The 23,416-nt window shown below is 42.3% G+C and overlaps 1 protein-coding gene and 1 long non-coding RNA gene across 2 annotated transcripts; one reads left to right on the top strand and one right to left on the bottom strand.

Moving 5' to 3' along the window:
* The first annotated feature begins 967 nt into the window (after positions 1-967).
* Positions 968-12,858, top strand: efemp2a (EGF containing fibulin extracellular matrix protein 2a). Its single transcript, XM_022196685.2, has 11 exons — positions 968-1,116; positions 5,026-5,261; positions 5,875-5,923; positions 6,107-6,295; positions 6,778-6,900; positions 7,022-7,138; positions 8,436-8,555; positions 8,649-8,768; positions 8,916-9,042; positions 9,545-9,740; positions 11,939-12,858. Exons 2-11 carry the CDS (start codon positions 5,160-5,162, stop codon positions 12,110-12,112), a joined length of 1,317 nt encoding a protein of 438 aa, XP_022052377.1. The 5' UTR covers positions 968-1,116; positions 5,026-5,159; the 3' UTR covers positions 12,113-12,858.
* LOC110952922 (uncharacterized) lies at positions 1,111-9,642 on the bottom strand. Its single transcript, XR_007944572.1, has 3 exons — positions 9,518-9,642; positions 6,974-7,130; positions 1,111-1,375 (listed from the first exon to the last, which is right to left on the bottom strand). It is a non-coding gene; the product is annotated as an uncharacterized LOC110952922 (long non-coding RNA).
* Positions 12,859-23,416: the final 10,558 nt, after the last annotated feature.

Genomic DNA, 23,416 nt, shown 5'->3' with positions numbered 1-23,416 from the left:
CTTCAATGCAGGCTGTCACTTTGTTATAGATGAAAATGTAGCTGCTGCTGTTCATGCCATTTTGAAAAGAGACTTTAATATGTTCCATGCCGAAGGGTGACCTTAAAGTTTGACATTAGGTTGAGTCAGACTTAAACTAATAAGGACTAGCTTGGGTTAAGCAACATCCTAACCTGTTTGCAACACAGCGGACGGCAAATTTTGCAAGGAAAAATCACTGCCGGAAATGATTCCAAGTGCAGTAATGGATTAGTCATGTCCAAACAGAGAAGAGCAGAGTTGTTGTGTGGGTCAAGAATAATGATAGTCGTTTATATTCTGCATTTTATCCCAGAAAGCACCGCTAGTTTATTCTGAAAAATAAGCTGACAAATTTTCCGAGTCAGTCTCCACACACACACACACACACACACACACACGCTTTCACTCTTCCAGTCTCTAATTTTTGTCCACATTCCATTAACTTCTCTCTCCCCGGCTATAAATATCCTGCATGTCAGATTGGACGAGAGCGAGGGCTTCAGTCGCTTTATGGAAAAAAATAAGGAAAAGATGGGGGAGGTAAGTATAGATAGATGGGGGGTAAGTGGGAAAAGGGAGGGAGGAAAGGGTGGGAGAGCTCGGGGCTTTTGCGGGGGTTTAGTTTAAATGAAACCAGGTGTGTTGTGGGACCCGTAAGAGGGGGCATTGGGTAAGAAGATGGGGGGCATGTGTGTGAATCTGTGAGTAGTTGTTGTGCCTGCGATTGGACGGATTTGGAATTTTGGTATTTGGGCCGCAGACCAGGAATTTGCATCCTGGGGGGTCAGGGAGAGGGGGTTTGGAGAGTAGGGGATGGCAGTGCAGGGGGCCAGAGGGGGGGTAAGAAGGGGCTGTCCCTCTCTCCTCCCTCTTCTCTGTTCCTCTGCGACTCCAGCTCACTCGCTCTCTCTCTCCCTCCCTCTGCATGTGTTCAGCTGCTCCAGCTGTCGGTCTCCCCACTCACTCTCTCAGGGTCACACAGGCAGGACTTTCAGGGATCCACTTCTGCACGCCAACTCAGCCGGGACCACCACAGCCAGCCAGCCAGCACCGGCCAGAGGGAGACACAGAAGAGCCACCGGAAACGATCCAGCCGTGAGTTTTTCCCTGCCTTTCCTTAACGCCTTACACACATGTAAGAAGGGATCTGTGTCAAGCAGAGAACTGCCGGATGGCTTGTCATGTCTGCGAGCGTTTTAGCGAGGTGAGATGTACTTCTTACCCACTTTTCTGCTACAGGCCATACACGTCACAGCTGCCCCGCTCACTGCTCACTGCTCCGCTCTCCCAGCTGCACTTGGCTTCTTAGAAGAGCCAAGATAACGTGGCTGTGTAGTTTGCTTCTTGGCTCTGACTGTAATAGGGGGTTAGACAGGAAGAGAGGCAGTGACTCACTGGGCATGTATTATTGTACTGTATGTTGCAAAATCCTTCCACCTCATCCCTCTTGTACAACATTTAAAGTCAGTGTCACAATCTCCGTCTGATCGCTTGGTGGGGGAGGTTACAGCAAGACAGTTTGGGCCAATTTCTGAAAGAGAAACAGGTGCCAACTCACCCTCTAAACCTGCATGACCTCACTGCTTAACTACTATTTGACAGTGTATTTTTGTCACAGTTTACACAGTACGCTCCCAAGAGCTGACAGGAGACAGCGCCATGCTAGTGTCGTGAATCAAGTGGGATTGTAGAGGCAACAGCAGCGAGTGCTGTTCCCCAGAGAACAGCTCATCATCTCGGCCCACATTGTCTGCAAATACTCGTACATCACACACACTCTTTACACAAAGACACGGAGCATCACCACCGCTGGGAGCACGAAGCAGCTCAGGAGAACATTTGTTACAGTGTGTGGATTTCTGCAGGCCTGCAATCCATCACTACCTGTGGAGTTTGCAGCTACAGAAGTCAGGCTGTGTGAGTGGGGCTGTGTGTGAGGGATGGAGGTCCCCTGTTTGGTGGATTTGCAGGTTCACTGCCACAATTGTAACAGAGCGCAGCCAGGCCTCCATGTTCTCGTTCTGCTCCACGCACAGCCAAGCACAGCAACGCAAAGCTAGCTATGTATGCACTAATAACAAATGACCATCCTCTGTGTGTGTGTGTGTGTGTGTGTGTGTGTGTGTGTGTGTGTGTGTGTGTGTGTGTGTGTGTGTGTGTGTGTGTGTGTGTGTGTGTGGTCCAGCTGTGTGTTTTTTCTGGTCTCCATGTGGTCACTTTTATAAGCAGCCTGGCGTTTTGCTTGTTAAGTTGTGCTGACTGTGTGAATGTAAAAATGGGCCGAGCTGTTGTCCTGAGGCCGAGCCAAGGTCCAAATGGTAAATATACTTGATTATAATTATTTTAATATTACTAATTTAATGTGTGGCAAGATTCAGAGCTTTCACCTAAGACTGATGACTATTTTTATTATTAGCCGATCTGCTTACTATTTACTTCAACTCATAAATAAAATGTCCATCACATCCTCCCACAGCCCAAAATGATGCCTTCAGATGTCTGGCCAACAGTCCAAAACCTCCAAATATTTAATTTACTACTATATTAAAAAAGAAGACCAGAAAATCCACATATTTATGAAGCTTACACTGCTAGATGTTTAACATTTTACCTTTAAATATGTCAGTTTTGACTTGACTGACTTATCAATTAACCAAGTAACTCTTTCAGCTGCAGTCAACCTGCGTTTCTCACGGTCAGTAGCCGTCGCATCCCAACACTGACCTCCTGCATCAGAGCCAAATTTTCTGACGTCCTCCTCCACATCCTGTAGGGAGGTTAGGGGAGCAGTGGCAGGAGGTTTGGCACCAGCTGTCCTCTTATGTGAACCATGGGGGGTTTCCCAGAACCTGATACTCTGGGAACCACTGCAGTGGCAGGGCATCCCAGCTGAGAACCGGCGCCCACATCCTTGCCACCGGCATTCCAGAGGTCCACCACCACTTGATCTCCAGCGGCAGCAGGGTAACACCCATACATCCCTGCTGTCCACACTCAGTAGCCAGTGAGTGACTGGACCCTGGACTGATGGTCAGTTTGTTTTCGGATGGTTTTGGGTCACATACTTTCTGGTTGTAAGTGGCTGCCGGGCCAATTCAGAGAGGTCACGTACTGCGGCCGTCTGATTGCACGATGGTATGCGTTACCGTCTGAGCTTCCAGGGGTGAGAGCATGTTTTGCTGCTTTCCGCCATGCAAAAGGTCACAAATGGCCCGTGATGTCATCCAAGCAGTATTTGAGGGTGTCCAAGTCACCCTGCGGATTTCTGTTTGTCTCAACCTGAAATAAAACAATAAGCAGTGTCTGCAAATGTGGCCTCTGGAGTTTATATCAGAGCCTGACTCTATGCACGTAGACAGCCAGTGATTATAACTTTCCCGTCATGCATTTTAACTGGAGCTCACTCACTTTGCAAACAACACTTGCTTAGAATTTTTGTGTGACTTCAAGTGCCCTGGGTTTTTTTTTCTACCTTTCTGGCTTGCCAGGGTTGGAAATTTGGTTGATTTATTTATGTTTATAGTCAGTTTAAACACTTATAGCCTCTTTTTAGGAACTGAGGGACGGTTGTGTCTCTGCTGGGACAGAAGCCCAGTCCATCAGAACACTAAACAAACAATACGATATAAATCTACCTTAAATAACAACACTGTACAGAACAGCTCTGTGGTGGGACAACTACTTTGATCTTCTGCTAAAATATAAATGAAAATACTCCATTGCAAGTATTAACTAAATGTACCTTAATGTCTCCATGGTGAAAGTACAACTAATGTTGCTTTTCCATGAGTCTGAGATTAGGTAAAACAGGACACAAATTACTCATTTTTTCAGGACATTTGTTGCTCTTTTGTTTGTTTGGTGGGATGAGTTATAGCTGCATCATTCCATGAGAGACCTCACATTTATTTTAGCACAGCTTCGCAGACCTCCCTCCTGAGCAGGTCTGATCAGTCGTATGACTACAAAACATCTACAGGACCGTCATTAATCTGTCGTGTTTAATACGCCACGTTTTGTGAGTAAAATCAAAGTAGCTCCTCACTCAAAGTTAAACTCTGCGATTCTAATCTGATATACTTTTTTGCCAGATTCAACAAATATTTTCTCACAGTCCACTTGCTGTCTGTTCTGTGTGCGTGCTGAAAAAAAAATCTGATGTTTGTACTCGACCCACACAAATTATTCCAGCGTGCAAAGGATGGAGAGGAGATGGAGGGGGGAAGTAGGCAGTGGGAGTGAGATTGATGGTAAATCTGGAACATGGCAACTGTTTAAATATGATAATTAGCTACATTTCAACCAACGCTGACTCATAGATTCCAGCTTTTAGTAGTGGAATAAGTGAAATGTAGTATTGTATAAGGTACTGTTAAATGAAAATACTCAAAAACATCACTGCATTTACAGGAAAGGAGTTTTCTTGTCACAGAGACAAATCAACTTGAAGTTTAATCTCAGAAACTACAGATGCCGCTGTAAAAAAAAAATTATGCAAGTAATGTGCAGGATTTTTTTTTTGTGGCCCCACTGCTCTGATCCACAGTAAACCGAACCTCTGGAGGCAGCAGTGCTCAGCGAGACTGTCATTCCAGTGTGCAGACAGAGAGGGCTTTCTGTAAGCAGCGAATATGAAAGTATTGCTGTGATGTTGACTCGGTTATTTTCAGCCGAAGGTTGGAGTACGTCACGATGTTTATGTTTTCACCTGGCAAAGTAATTCATTCCATTTATTCTTGCTGCGATCAAGGGGGAACTGTTCAGTTGACAAACAGTGAACCGAGTCCAAGGAGCTAACTGTTTGTGTTCTGACTGACTTCTTAAAAATTGGCTTCGGCACTTTTTCTTCGAGTTGATTTATCCATGTCAGCTGTGGGAGCAGCTTACAACACAGCACAAGAGAGCTGAGACTGAACCGAACCATTTTGTGTTTCTAATGTTGTCTTTTATGTCCCCCCGCCCCACCTCCCCACCTCCCCTCCTCTGTCTCTCTCTGAAATACAGATACCACTTCTTGACTGCTCTGAGCTTCACAACGTCTCGTCTCCAGGGCACAGTTACCTGTCTGATAGTTGTGTGCGTGTTTGCGTGTGCATGTTTTACGTGTGTCCCAGCCCCCCGTCAATTAGTGCATTAGTATGCAGGGTGCTTGTATGTCAGTCTTGTGTGTGTGCATATGTGTGTCTGTGCTCCTCCGCAGTGCGATTTCACAGTCACATACAGAAAGTGACACCTACACGGTAAGGATGGATGAATCTCCCGCCCTCGTTCTCCTCTCACTCCTTTCTTCTTATTTGCGTCTCCTTCCTTTCTTTCTTCCATGTTGTATATCACACCTGCTAGTCGATGTTACAGTTCTCTTGTATTGAAGCGAAGGCCTGAAATCTTCTCTCTTCTCCTGGTTCAATGTTCCACAAAAACGTGTCCCTCTCAGGACTTTCTAGTGGCCGTTGCTGGGGTTAAATTTGGTTTTAATAGCATGTTTCTGTAGGCCTCAGTTTTTCTTTCCATGCAGGTCACGGCAGTATTTTTCCCTTCAATGATAATGACCCTTTTTCCAAACAGCGGCTTGAAATACTTTGTTCTTCAAGTGACATTTGGCTTTCAGGAAAGTAGTTTGAAAAATGTCACAAATCCTTTAACAGAAGCAGACTTCTCGTCCTCTTGGCTCAGCACTCTGACATGAATACAGAGGAAACCAGTTTCTCCATCCCCTGCTTCTTTTTTTCATGCCCTACTACTGGGGATTTATTATGTATTATGAATATATTATGCAACTGCTTGGCTCAGAGGGACTGTTCACATCTTTCTTTCCGTCATTTTCTCACATTCTCTCTCTGCTGCTTTCTGTAGGAATGCACAGATGGGTATCATTGGGACCCTCAGACTGAGCACTGCAAAGGTAAAACTCTCTTTTACCTGCAGTTTTTCTGCTCACAACCTCATGTTTGTGAACAATAACAACTTTGATGATCCTCTTGCTCTCCACGCCCTTGTCCTGTCTTTTTAATTACTTTCTAACAAGCACCCGCTGTCTGTTCTTGACACTTGCTGATTAAATATCCGTCTCTGTGCCTCCCATCAGACATAAATGAGTGCGAGACTATTCCAGATGCCTGCAAAGGGGAAATGAAGTGCTTCAACCACTACGGCGGCTACCTGTGCCTTCCTCGCTCTGCGTCGGTCATCCCTGCTCCAGAGCCCCCCATCACGCCCACTGAGGCCTTCAACCCCTGCCCCGTGGGCTACGAGCCGCAAGGAGACAGCTGTGTGGGTGGGTGTCTGGTTTGTTGGTCTGGGGGTCGGGGGTGGACAGGTGGCCACAAGATGAGCGATCATTAAGCATGTCTGTGTGCGTGTGATTGTGTAAATTTATTGAGTGCGGCCACAGATTGTGGGGGACAGGTGGCCGTGGCAGGTGTTGGGACTGGAGGCGGAGTGTTGCTGCAATCTGTGTGGGTGTGAGTGGGTCTGAGTCCACGGGAGGCAGACAGACAGACTGATAGATAGAGCAGGAATTTGGGAGATTTCACGCAAGGACAGCTGCTGGTGTTTTAGGAAAGCTGCTTGTGCTGGGGGACGGCGAGATTCATCTGGCCTGCATGAGACAGCAAACATGACTCAACGTTATATTCTCAGCTGTTGGGTGCAAATGAGGCGAACATCTCCTCTAAAGGTCACACTGGATCAGCTGCATGATGCTGTGGTTGCTCACAATGATCACGTTTTTACATGCGTGTGTTTCCCTCCACCCAGATGTTGATGAGTGTGAGCGAGATGAACACGACTGCCAGCCCAGCCAGCAATGCATCAACACACTGGGAGCCTTCACCTGCCAGTGTCCGGACGGTTACCGCAAGGTTGGCACCGAGTGCATTGGTGAGTCAGTCTGGATTCCTCTTTTAATTAGTGGATCGAAGCTTAAGAATCACAACTCAGAAAAATTCAGTACCTGTAGGAACATGAATCTCCTTCCTCTGACTCTCCTTCTGCCCGTCAGACATCGATGAGTGCAGGTACAGGTACTGCCAGCATCGCTGTGTCAACGTCCCTGGTTCCTTCTCCTGTCAGTGTGAACCTGGATTCCAGCTGGCAGGAAACAACCGATCCTGCATTGGTGAGTTTCAAGAACATTTGCTTAATAAGTGTAACAGTACAACAGTGTAAAACTCCACTACGAGTAAACGCACTGCATTCATAATCTTGCTTACATAAAAGTATTAACAGCAAAATGTACATAAAATATTAGCAGTGAAACAAATGGCCCCTCAGTCCTGCTGTTAAAGGTTACATAATAGTATTATTTCCGTTGATGTATGATCGAAGTAATCATATCAGAGGCAATTCTGTGGACCAATTAATGAGATATAAAGGACAGTTGTGTGTTTTGTATGCAGATTTAACTCTGCCCCACCTCTATCATCGTTCTTTTATTTGCTGGTTTTATAAACTTAACTAGAGATACAACAAACAACGTAATGCATTTATGAGTTTATTCTACAAATGATCAATTATCTTGAGGTTATAGTGATCCTCCTGCCAGAGACTGGAGAAACTGTATTGAATTTTTGCTTGAAAAATCACTTCTCATTAACTTTCATTTATTATCAAGATTATTGCTGATCGCTTTTACGTTAAATGACTTTATTGTTTCTGCTGATTGTATATATTTCAGTTCTGAAATCTTAACTATGTTGTAAACTGTAGTTAACTGCAACCATAAAATAAATATGGTTTACAAGATTCTGTGCTACACTAGGTGTAATATTTCCCTCTAAAATGTTGCAACTATAAATAGAAATAGTCATTTAAAGTCAGACTAAGTCCAAACTGAGCTTAAATACAACAGCTGCTCACACAGATGAACTTCACTGTTTGCTCTTATGAAGACCTCTCTTTTATCAAACACCCGACAAACATTAAACCTCTGAAAACTTATTAAATGTGACTGTGTAAGAATAGGAATTCATGTTGAAATAGGTAATGGCTAAAGCTGAGAGTTATTTGTCATTATTGTTATTTATTTAAGGGTTTAACGGTGAAAACCTCATCTGCCTCAAGCACATGTTGGTTTGATTTGATGTGATTTAATTGATGTCTAGTTTGTGCACAGATGTTCAGTTTGTGACATCACTTTTTTCCAGCAAAGCCCATCTTAATTTAAATAAGTGTAACAAACCAGTTTCCGTTTTGGCAGAAAACTGTGTTCATGTTGGCCCTGTTCACTCGTAGATGATTGAGAAAATGTGTTTTCATAGACTTTACATTTATTGGGGCTATCATTCAGATTTCTGCCTTCAGTTTCAATATTTGATCCAGAACCTATAAAAGCTTTTTGGACTCTGTGGTCACTTATGAAGCATTTAAAGTTTAGAACTACGATGTTCTGTGAAATCTGCCCTTCCTGCTTTCAGATGTGAATGAATGTGAGATGGGTGCCCCCTGCTCTCAGAGGTGCTACAACACTTATGGCACCTTCCTTTGTCGCTGTGATCAGGGCTACGAGCTCGGGCCCGACGGCTTCGCTTGTAACGGTAAGAGAAGTGTGATAGTACACACTCTCCTGCTGCTTTCTCCTCCTCTTTGCTCTCAGACTATTAACACACCTTGAACTTATACCTTCTCAGACATCGATGAGTGCAGCTACTCCAGCTACCTGTGCCAGTTCCAGTGTGTCAACGAACCAGGGAAGTTCTCCTGTGTGTGCCCAGAAGGATACCAGCTGCTGGGCACCAGAATGTGCCAGGGTAAGAACCCCCGCCCCCATTTCCTACCAACAACTTCCCTTCTTTGCTCCCAGAGTCACAAATGCTGCACTGAATCAGGCCATTCTTAGACAGCAGCTCCGTCTTATTGCGTTCAGTCAAACATCTCGAGCTGTTTGTCCTCTGCAGATATAAACGAATGTGAAACCGGCGAACACCAGTGCACAGAGGCTCAGACCTGCGTGAATATCCACGGACGATACCAGTGTGTGGACAACAACCGCTGCCAAGACCCCTACGTACAAGTCTCTGAGAAGTGAGTGACACCTCGTGAAAGCTTCAAAAACAAACGCACACTTCCACACACCTTTTCCCAATTACGCAAATATGTGTTGGCCATCAGCGCAGAATATAATCAGCCCCTGTGCTGAGTGTGGCTCAGACTGCAAGATTGCCCCAATTACTTTTTCCACATATGAATCCAACTTTGCAAAACTTTCTTTTGAACATGCTCCAGTTGCAATAAGAAAACTATTACAGCTGTGTGAACAAGTGCTGGCTTGGTAGCAGGTGTGGGTCGCTATTAACATATCCCAGATGATTTGGTGGTATAAAATGTGTTTTAGACCAACATGAGGGAAAATGGCTACTGTTCAATAAGTGTTTAGATTTTAGGAGGAGGCTCCTCTCAGTCATATTACTCCACCTGCTGGCTGAGTTATGAACTGCTGTTGATGGTTTCCTGCACCAAATATCACTATGAGACAATAGAATGCATTGACTTTACTCACTCTGTCTGTCTCTTTGTGTGCGTCCAGCCGCTGTGTGTGTCCCGTCAACAAGCCAGCCTGTCGAGATCTGCCCTTCTCCATCGTCCACCGCTACATGAGCATCACCTCGGAGCGCTCCGTCCCCTCCGATATCTTCCAGATTCAGGCCACCAGCGTCTCAGCGGGGGCTTATAACACCTTCCGCATTCGCTCTGGTGACGACAATGGAGACTTTTACATCAGGGTGAGAACTGTTAAAAAAGAAATGTTAAAAATGTTTCTTAAGAACATTCACCGAAAAAAAAATCTGGATTTTGGTTGATTTTTCGGTGAATGTTCTAAAAGAAAATAGAAGTTTTACTGGTATATATGTAGTCACTTTAGATACTTTTAGGATTTTTTTGGGAAGATTTCTGCTCATGTTTAAAAAATATTTACAAGAATTTTCTTGCCACATTTGGGGGATTGTTTGTAAAATTAAATTTTCAAGGGAAACTTTTAAAGAATTATTGCAATTTTCCTTCTGAAGATTTTGCAAATATTCAGAAATTTGGGGCATTTTTTGTGCTGAATTTTTGAATTTTTTCAGAGAAGGAAACAATATTTTTCGATGTCTGTAAATGAGAACAACAGGAGCGTTAAAATGCTCCCAAAAAGTAAATTCTCTTATCAGAAAAGACCTCGAGTGTCACATGATAGTGTTGGGGCTGTTACAGATGTTTTTAATCATTGTATTAAAAGGCTACTTCTCATTATTTATTACCATAAGACCTCAAACTTACTGTTAATGATATTAGTCACTCAGGATGTAGTCAAATGCATCCATGTGGTAGTGAAGTAAGTAAAGTCAGTTAAATCTCATAGAAAGCACAGGTTTAGTGAAAAGAATGTTTATCTGTTTTGTAATTTTCTTACCTTTTACATGCCTAAATAACTTTCTTACCGCAGTGTGTTTTTCCAACGCACGTTAAATTGTCTTAAAGCTTAAAGCATACAGTCAGGCGACTCATGAGAAAAAGTAAATAAACAAAAAAAATGAAGTCAAAATCGATACTACACAGCCCAAGCAAAAAGTCTGGATCCAAACTTCCATTAATGCGACCCTGTCGGATGGTATTTCCTGGCTCAGAATAGGCCTTCAGGGGGTGACACAGATGACAGCAAGCACGATCAGTCAACAGTATTAAGTCTGCGGCACCTTGTTTAACAGAAATCTGTGCATTTTCTTGTTATTTCTGACTATTTGATGAACAAAACATATCTCTTATGATTGTGTAAATGCAGCCAATGTTTGAAGGGTCCCAAAATTCCTCTATGCAGGAAAACCTCTGCATAATAAAGCCTGTTGCCTTGGCAATGCCCACACATTCAGTTTGTAAGGCGGGCCTCCTGTTGAAAAAGTAAAATCTCTAGCCCATTACCACGATGGCGAGTTCTTCAGAAAACACTACTACAGCTGTTTCCACAAGAGGCTCTCCTTCGGTCCAGTAAACCAATCTAAATTTTACTGCTTTGAAATGTAACCTGTAGCCCCCTAAAAACCCGTGGCTCACTCACTTGTGTTTTTGTTTATCTGATCAGTTAGACGTCCCAATGTGCAGCCTGTTTCACTGACATTTCACCTGTCAGGACAGAACAACTCACTCTCTTATCGTTTTGATTGGTTCGTGAACTTTGTAATGTCCAGCAGAGCTTGAAACTGAGCAGATTTTTAATCAGGAACAATAAATGAAAACATCTGTGTGAATACGGAGGTCCTTTAAAAAAACCTACGCCGCCTACATCAAGACTAGAATTCTTTTTTTTTTTTTTTTTACCAGAAAACATTTTGACACGACACACTCAGCAAAGCACCAGTGTAAGTACGAAGGCTGCGTTTCAAATCACAGACTTTATATTTTTAGTTTCAATAGGTGCTGGAGCTGCCCTGACAGAGTTTTGCAGGCAGACTGAATACAGCTGGGACAAAATACTTCATCATAACGCTACACTTTGAGCTTTGACAGCTTTGCTCGTGTATCTCTTGCAGAGAAATGAGCTGTCATCTGTCTGTGCGTCAAGTTTGTTTATATTTGCGTGATATACGAGGCATCTCTTTCTGCACGGAGGATTGTGGATCAGAATGGCCAGAAAGACATGCCAGCTTAGATACTGCAAAATGCAACCAGATGTAGCAGGACATCCTGGTAGTTTGGACATAGATTGATCCCCACTGTGGGATCAATAAAGGTCTAATCTATCTATCTATAGTATACTTGACATACTGTGCAGTGGGGCATGCCGAATATTTTTCAGATGTACTATATCGTATGGCTGTGTGTTTATTTGAACGCACCTTATAAGCATCCAGTTCCATTTTGGTGCTTCAGTTTCAGGGTGCTGGTATTATGTGATCGTCTGCTTCAACTCCGTTCTCACTGATATTTGTTCTGTTGTCTCCAGCAAATCAATAACATCAGTGCCATGCTGGTCCTGGCCCGTGCCGTCTCGGGGCCCAGAGAGTACACGTTGGACCTGGAGATGGTGTCGGTGAACCCTCTGGTCAGCTACCAGGGCAACTACCAGACCAGCTCCGCCCTCAGACTCTCCATCTATGTCGGGCCGTACACCTTTTAAAGGAGAGGAGTGGAGGGACCCAGTGAGAGGGAGATGGGGGAGAAACAAAGATGCAAAAAGCTGTAAAAACAAAAGTGGTGGATGCAGTTCAACCAGTCACTGTGATGTTACACTAATAGCTTTTCTACTTAGTCGACCAAAGAAAGTGACACTTTTCTGTCAGCCCATATTACGTGTAAGAATATACATGCAGTACAATATACAAACACATTGTAGCAGCAGTGTCTCACAGATAAATAGCCTTAAATAATTAGTCCGACAAAGTTGTTCCCTTGCGTTTAGTCTGACGGTCTCCCGTTGGGATGTTTACTATTATTTTGTACTTTACTGATCTGATCTGACGGCATCGTTCTGCGTGTAAAAGGGACGTTACTTCTTTTCGTCACATCTGTTCAGGGCGATAACAAATCTGCGTGACATATTTTATTTCTGCCTTCAGGTGGAATGATTCACGCCCGGCGTCACTAGATTAATCTGTTTTCACCAGTTTACATCCTTATCTTCGGTTCGCCTCTCCGTTTGTCACTTTATTCCTGTCGGCCTTGTTTCCCGCTGACAGACGTGATTCAGTAACCACTCACATCAGACCTCAGCACTCACGCTCCTCCTTCACCCTCCACTGTTCATGCCCATGTTCGAGCTCTCCATCACTGCCATCTCTAGGTTTGTCACCTTGCTGATTGTGTTGTACTTTTTTGTATTTTTTTTTAAAGATTTGAACACAAATAAAACAATATACCTTCCAACCACGTGTCGCACTGAAGCTAAATCCAATTTGTTATTATGCAACATTCAACGCTCCACAAGTTGTCACAGTAAACTCAGCAAAAGTAGTATATCAATTAGTCGATCATGTTGGCTCATTTATGAGGACTTGCTGCTTTTTCTTGCTTTTTACAACTATAAATTGAATATTTTGGGATTTTTTGTGAATTCCAAAATGCTAGCTCTAGGAAACTGAAGAAGTTATTTGTATTTTTCCACAGTTTTTAGTTGGAGCTCCAGCTTTCATGAAGATACATTTGTATGGAAGCCAAGCATTTCTGGTAAATGACATTTGGACATACTAGCAGAAAGATCCCATACAGAAACTCAGGAGGCAGCCACATGCACACAGATGTGTGTTACCCAGACCAGCCAATTAGTCTAGGAACACCCCCCTCCAAAATTCAAATAAGTCCTAAATGTGATCATTATGCCACTGGTTGAAGTCTGTTTTTGAGTCTGATATGGGCTCACTGTTGCTCTTTGCTGCTATTTGTGGGAAAACACCCACCAGACACTGCATATAAGTGATGGATGTAACCACTGAGGTGTCACCTGTTAGTTTATGAACGGTGGTTTTGAAGCCTCAAGTTGGGAATTTAGCAGTGGCCATCTTGTGACATGAAACCAAACATGATGAGTGACAGGTGGATCTGATTGAGATCTAAAAGACACTATTAAGTGGCCCCTTTTCATTCACAACGCAGCCCTGCCTGAAAACATATCCTGCTTTGTCATCTATTTTACTGTAAATGTGACCAGAATTGACTAAACTGACATTATGCTGCATTGAAGGAGACAAGAAAGTAGTGAGTGTGACTATAAACTCATTAGGAAAGTGTTTACTGAGGCAGCAAATCAAGTCAGAAGGACTCATTTTCTCATAGCTTTCTAAACAATCTGACTTTAACCGGAGGAGTCGCCCCCTGCTGGCTGTTAGAAAGAATGCAGGTCTAAATCACTTCTATAAAGGCATCACCTCTTAGTTTTAATCTTTTTCTTTTTTCTATTAAAAATTTAAACAAAAATATAATTTTATACACACACCATATTTTTGGATATATTTTTTCTGTTTTACACAAGAAAAGACTTAGAATGAAGACTAGCTGATTAGTATGTCTGGTCAACTGCCCCCTCCTCTGTTAAACAGTAGCAAACTGCCACCTACATCCTTGGATACTCACTCCTCTCAGTGTTTCAGACGGTCCTGAACAGGACAGGCTGTTCTCACACTGAACCCTCTCCAGACCTGACCTAACATTCCTTTAAGCTGCCATTAAATTGTACTTTCACGCAAGCAAAGAGCAGGTACTGTGCAGTGTAACCCAGCTTTAAAGCTACACTGCATCTGCTTGGGCTAAACATCAATGGTTGGCCCCACTGGCATGATACGCCGCTTTATCTGAGTGCCATGTAGTGCTCAGTAGTCCATCCCTGCTTATCTACCTCCATTCAGTCTCACAAATTCCCACTGGCTGTATCCACATCATTCTCTGACCTAATGCAGCTTTAAAATGTCCCTGAAACCTTCTCTCAGCCAAAGCAAAGAGCAGCAGCCGACCCGCCATCACGGCTTATCAGGTGTCACCAGTTGTAGCTGCTTTCTGCCACCGGTTTAAGATAAGTTTCATGGATTCTGTCCTTTGACCTGTAATATCAGAGAAAAGAACATTGTTTCATCTGAGTTTGTGTAAGAAGAGTAGGGCAGGCAGGTCTCCAGGGTCATCAGGTGGGACCTTCTCAGTAACTACTGCTTCACTGAGCTGGGCCACGACACAGAACGACTCAACAGTATGACTGAGCATCCCAGAACCGCCTCCTCTTTATCTGCTCCCACACACTCGACACGAGCCTCCCCAGCAAGGTGCATGCTTCTGTCTACAACATCATGATTTCTGTCCTGCTCCAAACAAGCTCCCTGCTATAATGCCATCTCATTCAACCTGAAAATCCCTGATCTGAGCAGCATGTTTGATACAAAAGACAGAAATATCACCTCCCATTTACATTTCTGTCCCCTTCCTTCATGTTCTAAAAATGTTTCATTACGACGTGAAGAGAAGGCAGATTAAACATCCCTATATTAGGGAGGAACGGCTGCAGTTTAAAGCAAAAAGGACTGAAGCGCTGCTGCTTTCTGTTCTATTTTTACAATCACAGCGCTTCACTACAGCGCTAACTGATTCTCCTGACCCACAAAAAATGAAGGAAAAACAGAAAGAGAGGGAGGAAAAGAGAGAGAGGGGGAAGCCCTTATTTCACAGTCCACTGCTGTTTTCTCCGCCCAGTCCTACACACAAACACACACAGCCACACCACACACACCTCCCATCTGTCCTCACTGGGGGGTGATGACTCACACATGGTCCTGTTTTATGTAATCGGAGGATTCAGCCTTCAGCCACAGGGAGGCAGCACATCCCGCAGATCTCCTCTGCAGCAGCAGCAGCAGTCCAGGAATAGCAACAACCTGAAGAGACAGTATTGGTTTTATAACCTAATTGGCTATTGAGCCTACATTTTCTCCCATTTTCCACGAACTCATACACCTGTAGGAGGGAAAAACTGATGGCAACTTTGTCTACTTTTTCAAACAACGAACAATACAGAAACTTTCAGGCTCTGAAATATGCGGCAGTACAGTTTTTTTTTTCTTGCATAACCTGGCGTCTTGTGATGATGGAGAGCAAAGATGACAGAGCCTGGTGACGGTGTTAAAGAGTGCAGTAGGGTAGGAGGTGTGTGTGTTCACATTAGGGGAGAGCAGCTCTGGCATTTCCTGTTGTCATTCAGACAGAAAGGAAACCCGACTGAAGCAGAACGACACTGTCATGGATGAGTTCCTCAACAGGACTGAGGTTCAAGGTGTCAGATGGCTTCAGGGCTTCACCTGCAACATATCACTGAATGAAACACAAACCTGCAACAAAGAGACATGAGATGACTCCAGAGACACACAAAGCAACCGAAAGATCCTCAAAAATGACAAAAAGTAGTTGCAAAACAACTATACAGGGATAGAGAATGACCACAACAACACACAAAAAGGACATAAAGAAATTCAAAATGACTAAAACTAGATGCAAAATAGCCAGAATATGATGCAAAACAGCGTAGTATAGAGGTAAAACTGATCAGATAAGATAGAAAATGATTACAAGTGAACATTAAAGAGCAAAGATACAACAAAAATGGATAGGATAGACACAAACTGACCACTAAAAGATGGAAAAATGAGTAAAGGCAGGTCCAAAATGACTACAAGATACAAAATAAATACAAAGGCACAAAAAAGACCATAAAGAAATGCAAATGACCAAAATAGATTCTAAACAACCAGAAAAAGACTCAAAAATGGTGAAAAATAAACATTGGACAGGAATGATACGACACAAAATGGATAAGACAGACACAAAAGAATCACAAAGAGAAACAAAATAACTAAAAGAAGGCACAAAACAACCCCACAGCCAGAATAAGATGGAAAGTGGCAATTAATTAACACTAACATCAAATGAATATGATGGACACAAAATCACCACAAAGAGATTCAAAAAATGTCTCAAAGCCCCCAAAAAATGACCACACAAAAAAAGACTAAATTGACCAAAACAGATGCTAAACAACCTGAATAAGATGCAAAAATGGCTAAAAAATGAGCAAAAAAACAGCAAGAATACAACATAAAATAGATAGGATAGACACAAAAGGACCACAAAAAGGGCAACCCCATAGGGATACAGAATGACAACAAAATTGTGCAAAAACACCATAAAGAAGTGCAAAATGGCTAAAAATTGACACAAAATAACCAGAAAAAGGTGGAAAATTGACACAAATAAACACTAAACCACAAAGATATAGCATAAAATTTATCAGGCAGACACAAAATGACCACAAAGAGATGCAAAAATGACTAAAAGCAGACCAAAACGACCACACAGGGACACTAAATAAGTACAAGGGCACAAAAAAGACCACAAAGGAATAACTGGAAATAGGCTAAATAAGATGCAAAATTGGTAAAAAAAAATACACTAAAACTGAAAGAAACCTCAAGGATACATCATAAAAGGAATAAGAGAGACAGAAAACAACCATAAGGAGACATGAAGTCCCCAAAAAGTGAAATAAAATACTCACAAAGACACAAACAGTTAAAGCAGGCTCTGACCAAACACAATGGGATGCAAAAGACCGGATGAAATGATGAGAGGAAATGTAAAATGATGTAAAAAGATTAGAAAATGAGACACAAAATGAGTGCGATGGTGTATCTGCTCGATATTTTGCGGTTTAGGCGTCATGCTACTGTAGGAAGAGTGAAGGGACTTTAACATGTCCGAGCTCAGGTGTTCAGTGTGTCATAATCCAACACTGTGAAAGCTCAGAGTGCACAAAGGACTGTGTGTGTGTGTGTGAGTATAGTAACATAAGTGGAAGAATCCAATAACGCATTTAAAATGTGTGCATTAATGGATCTGTGTTTGCATCCACTATCTGCCAGCATCTGTTTGTATTTGTGTTTATGTGTTTAAATGTGTGTGTGTGTGTGTGTGTGTGTGTGTGTGTGTGTGTGTGTGTGTGTGTGTGTGTGTGTGTGTGTGTGTGTGTGTGTGTGTGTGTGTGTGTGTGTGTGCTGGGTGTGGGTGTTTGCATAGGAGAGCATGTATTTGAGAGTAGCAGTGCCCACACAGATGAGTGGGAGGAGTGTTTGGGGTGGCAGAAGGGAATGTTTGAGCGCCTGGGCCTCAGTTTTTCTGGCACCTTGGCTATAGTATGATCTCATTTCTGGGCAAGCCGTGCCCTGCAGGCCGCAGAGGGGGACGATCTGTGACCGGAAACGCAGAAATGAACGCTCCTGTGGGACAACAACAGGTCCAATGCAATGGAACAAACATGGCGGACAGAAAATACACCCTTCCATGTTGCACAATCCTTTTCTGTCCCTCAAATGGAGACATGCTGCCATGATGGAGGAGCAATCTTCCCTCCTTTGATCTCCTCTCTATTGCATTACAAAAAGCTCTCGACGACTCCCCCTCCACTACAGCACAATGCAGGTATTATATTTGTGAATGAAAGAGTGAGATGGAGTGTCATTTCCCTCCACCCACTACCCCGAGCACCGAGTTTAGTTCATTAATGAAAAGAGCAGGCAGTGGAATCTGTGGGACATGAAAAACAGGATGCTCAATAGAAGTAGGGCTGAGTGATTAGAGAGTGTAAATTAGTGAGGGCAAGAGGCAGGAAATGGACCTCTCCTCTGGATATTTGCATACAGTATAGATAGATATATGGAGGGAGGGTGATCAACGGGGGAGGACAAAATACAAAATACCACAAACAATCACATCAATGACTAATTTAAAAAAACAAAACAAGGCACACTTGTTTATATTCAGTGTGTATCCTGCATTTCACAACCAACTTATGTTTCAGTGTTTTATTAATACATACGAGAGGCATTATGAAACAAAGAAAACTGTCATGTAGAAAAATAAGGGAATAAACTAATGCAGTCTGTGTTTAAATTGAAGACATATTAAAACCTCTCTCTGTTAGGAAAGAAACTGAAAGAAATACAAACAGTCTTTGCATCACTAATGACGTTTCCTGAAGCACTTTTTGTAATCATTAGTTCCTGAGCTGGGTTTCTCAGTCAGGAAGAATTTAAAAGTATAGTTGATATGACAAGGGGAAAAAGTTTTCAGGAGCACAATAAATGCATAGAAAAGAGACCATAAAAACAGTGTGAGATTAATCTTTAGTCCATTTAAGGATTGTTTTGGAGGCCTGAGCTTGTGGTGCTGTTGAGCTGTACTGCCTTATAAATGCAGAGAGTGTTTATTATTTTGCTTATAAATGAAATCAAGAAAAAATAAGAAACACCTGTCGATTCACTCCAATATGTCTCTGAAACCGCTTCAACAAGAATGGACATTAAAACCTACATTTAATTGACAATCTGCAGCCGTCCAACCTCATGCTAACACTAGCATGCTAACATGGCAATGCTAAAATGCTGGGATTTAGGGGGTAGAACCAACGTGTAATGTGTTTACTAATCTTAGGTCAGCATGCTAACCAGAGCCTGTATAGCAAAGATGGACGTAGCCACAGGGAAGTCAACCATTTTAAAGCCTCAAGTTTTTAATTTAGCCCATACCATGTTGGGAATTTCAAACCAGATGTAAAGAGGTACCGATTTGACTGAGACGCTGACAAAACCATGCACACTCATACAACAAGGACCTGTCAGTCATAACACAGCCTTATAACATACTCCCTATATCATCTGTTTTACTCTAAATGGGATCATAATTCACAAAGAGGATGCCAACCTGTATTGAAGGAGACTTAAACAAAAGCGGGAAACTTTGAGGTTGAAAAATGAAGCCAAAAGTTCCACAAATGACCACTTGATAGTCCCTCCAGGAATCCACGATTCCGCAATCGCGGAATTTCCCGCAGTTTTCAAAGCTCTCCGCAGAGCACACTCACATGTAACCAATTAACGGTGAAAACTCCGTCCAGACAACAGCAAGTAACTTAAAACTTGCAACACTGATGAACTAAAAAATTGCAGAACATTCAAGTGAATTGACTTATAAAGTCAGATAGCACGGATATAACTGGCTAGGTTGGTCCTAGATAAACGCGCACACACAGACACAGATAGAAAAAATTAACACAATGTGCACCGCACAATTAGGACAAGAAACACGGAACAAATCAAAGGCTCTCCCCAGTCTTCTTAACAGGTATTGCAAATAATTTTCTTAAGAGAATTCTTCCTTCATTATTGATTTATTTTAGATTTTTTTTTAATGCCCGCGGAAAATCAACTTTCAAGCCGCGGATTCAAGAATTGCTCTCCGCGGAATCAACACCTTTTCTCTGCAGATTCCTGGGGGGTCTAACTTGAAGCCAGCTTCAAAACTGAGTCCATCACCACAGTCCCCCATGTTAAAATGTCCAACATTATAGCAGAAATCAACGTTTTTGCAGCCTGATACAAAGAGTACTTTTTAGTGCCCTGTTAATGGCAACTGTACAGGAGGAGAACTTTTCTATAACTCGCCTGATTTAACTGTACCAAGACTTTAGGTTTTGCATAATTATGGAGCTTGCTGCAGGGTAGCGTAGTGGTTAGCACTTTCGTCTTGCAGCTTAAAGATCCCTGGTTTGCATCCTGGCTTTCCTGGGGTCTTTCTGCATGGATTTTGCATGTTCTCCCTGTGCATGCCTGGGTTTTCTCCAGGTACTCCAGCTTCCTTCCACAGTCCAAAAACAAGCTGAGGTTAATTGATTACTCTAAATTTCTCACAGGTGTGAATATGAGTGTGATTATGTGTCTGTATACGTAGCCCTGCAACAGACTGCCGTTCCCTGCCTTCACTCTAAGTCAGTTGGGACAGACTAAAGACCCCTGCTACCCTAATGAGGATAAAGCAGTGTATAGATAATGGATGGATGCATAAATGAGGAGTTTGCTGTGAGCTGACATGTCAGTACTGCCACAAATCAGTCTGTCGTTCAGAGACGCACCCACCTCAGCTCCACTTTCACTCACCTCATTGCTCATTTTTGATTACCTGAGAATGAGTTAGTCAGTCACTTCCAAGATGGCGACGGCTGGAGCCACAACACCGAGAGCTAACGTAACAGAGCATTTGTCCATACAGTTTCAATTAAATTAGCAATTCAGACCAAAATCTCATTTGGAAGATGTTTACTGAGGAAACAGACGAAGTGAGAAATGGGGCCATTTTTGTCAGAATTTTATACAATCTCACTTCTTTTTGCAAACAGAGTTTTTCTTTTCTGTCGATTATGAAGATGGCAGGTTCAAGACACCTCAGCGTTGGCTTTACTTTGCAGACCTTAATGTGTAAGTTTATCTTTATATACAGTCTATAGTCTGCACCAAGTTTCATAGCAATTCATCCAGTAGTTTCTGAGACTTTTTAGTCTGAACCAAAATGGTAGACAGACTAATCAATACCATGAGCATAAATACAAAAACAGGAGGTAACTACCTTCATATATTTTCGAACATATATTGGGACCTTCTTCTTTTTAAAGATGGAACACATATCACATAGGAGCGTATGAGTGAAATGCTCCCTGAACTATAACAGCCCATAACAGGTGTCAGTCCTTGTTTGCTCTGGAAATAATTAGCTTATCAGGCTGCTACAATTACAGGTTCAGTTGCCGGGTGTGTTCATTACCGCAGGTCAAAGTAATCTCCTACAAACACCCTGGGAATTTAGTGCCGGGTATCACAGCGAGCAGGATAGTGGGTCACATGCCAGTGATTAACAACAGTGTAATTAAAAACATGACTGTGCAGCAGTCTGAGAGGATGACTGCACACGCTACATGCACCGACTGAAGCCTACGTTGAGGCACAAACAAAAACACAGAAGCTCCCAAATGCACCTGAACATCTTTATCTAACACTGCCTTTCAAACAAACACAACTTAAGCCGAGAAGTTGGATGTCATGAGGGCTGCAGAGACGGATTTATACAAGGCTCGGAGCTAGATCCAAGCCTACTTTACTTTCAGTTTCTTTACTCATTGCGTAAATGTGGTTACCAAGAGACGACAACGTGTTGCTATGGGTGTGTGGGTGTAGAGCGGCAAAAGGGACCAATGCTGAAAAGACATTCAGCCCTGAGAAAAATAACAGAGAAGAAAAACTGAAAGGTATGTGAACGGCAGGGAGCACAAGGCTGGAGAGGAATTCTGTGAATCACAAAACACAAACTGACTGTGAAACAGATATTTGGACAGCTGCTGAGGATTCAAACACCAAACCCCACCCCCAAAAAACAAATCCTCACTGTGGAGTCACCTGTCTTGGAAAGTAACTAAGTACATTTACTCAAGTATTCAAGGGCAGTTTTAAGCTATCAGTTCTTTACCTGAGCTCAGCTATTAAACCATGACGTGTTATTAAAGATTACGCTACACAGCAGTGACTAAAGTCACATTAGCCTCAGCTTTGGCAACATTAAAGTGATGCTTATCAACAATAAATCAGCATCCAGTTAAATAATAATGTTCTTCTGAAATGGTTATACTGCATAGATTTAAATTTTTAGCACTTTTTATTTAGCGTTGAATACACATTTTTGAATGCAGACCTCAACAGGCAGCTGTGACAACAAAAATCCTGCACTCAAAATTAGCATCAACTGTTATAGTTGGTCTAGTCGTTTTAAAGTGGCAATAGACAAGTTTTTTTGATTTGTCATTTTGATTGCATGATCAGCCGTTGGATTGATTCCCTACATTTTCATTATGAATTTCTGTCTCAAGTTCCAGGAAAATTAAGATGCAAACAAAGTAATTGTGGAAACTCTACCAAGCGAAGGAGAAAGAGGCCTTTTGCTGGAGAATGAGGGTAGAAGAGTGAACATCAGATGGGCTGCAGGACTTTAGACGGTTCAAAATTGTTCAAAACATCGCGCTGAGATCAGGGTTTCTACTTCACATTGAGGTTTTTATGCTTGTTTCCTCAGTAGCTGCCCTGCTAGTGGTAGACATTTTGCTAATGTGACCACAAACAGCCTGAAAACCAACACTGTGCTGATCATTTCACGTCCTGTGTTGTTGATATTTGCAAGATATCAGAGAGTGGTTTGTGCACCAACTGGAAACATAAGAGGAGGGGGAGGTTGAACAGTTATCGTTGCCACTTAACCCTCGTGTTGTCCTGCTCGTCAAAATGGACTCATTTTAAAAATTTAAAGTTTGAAAATGTGGGGAAAAAACATATTTTCATAGTGAAACTTCTGATGTCCACATTTTCAACATTTTTGGGAAATCTTTGAACATTTTTTGGTGGAAAAAAGAGAAATGTTAAAAATGTTTCTTAAGAACATTCACATAAAAAAATCAAACAAAATCCAGTGACATTTGCTGGATTTTGGTTGATTTTTTTGTGAATGTTCTTAAAGAAAATATTAGAAGTTTCACTGATCACCATAGATATTTTTAGGATTTTTATGGAAGATTTTTACTATTTTTTTGAAAATGTTTACAAGAATTTTCATGCCAAATTTGGGGGATTTTTTTTTTTTAAAAACTAAAACTTTTAAGGAATTGTTGGAATTTTTGTCCTGAAGGTTTTGCAAATCTTCAAAAATTTGGGGATTTTTTTTGCTGAATTTTTGGATTTTTTCAGACAAGGAAACAATATTTTTTGGTGGCCGTAAATGAAGACAGTCCAGGGGCCTGGTCCCCAAAAGGGGCACAACAGTGAATCTGATGGGTTATTAGATGATTAATGGGAGCGGAGGCTTCTGCTGCACAAAGCTGTTTTCATTTTTGAATACATTTTTCCGAAATATGAGACAGTTTTACACTTTTGGAGTAACAGAAATGAAACCACCTGAAATGTGTAGACATCTTAGACATGACAAGCCACCAACCTCCTTAAAACCCATCAGCCAGGGAGCACATGCCTCTGTAGGAGATGGCAGTCTGGGCTGTTTGGTCGACTGATTTTCAGACTGAAATATC

The sequence above is a fragment of the Acanthochromis polyacanthus genome, chromosome 10, assembly GCF_021347895.1.
Source record: "Acanthochromis polyacanthus isolate Apoly-LR-REF ecotype Palm Island chromosome 10, KAUST_Apoly_ChrSc, whole genome shotgun sequence".
Lineage (NCBI taxonomy): Eukaryota > Metazoa > Chordata > Actinopteri > Pomacentridae > Acanthochromis > Acanthochromis polyacanthus.
This window is presented reverse-complemented; position numbering and strand designations above follow the sequence as displayed.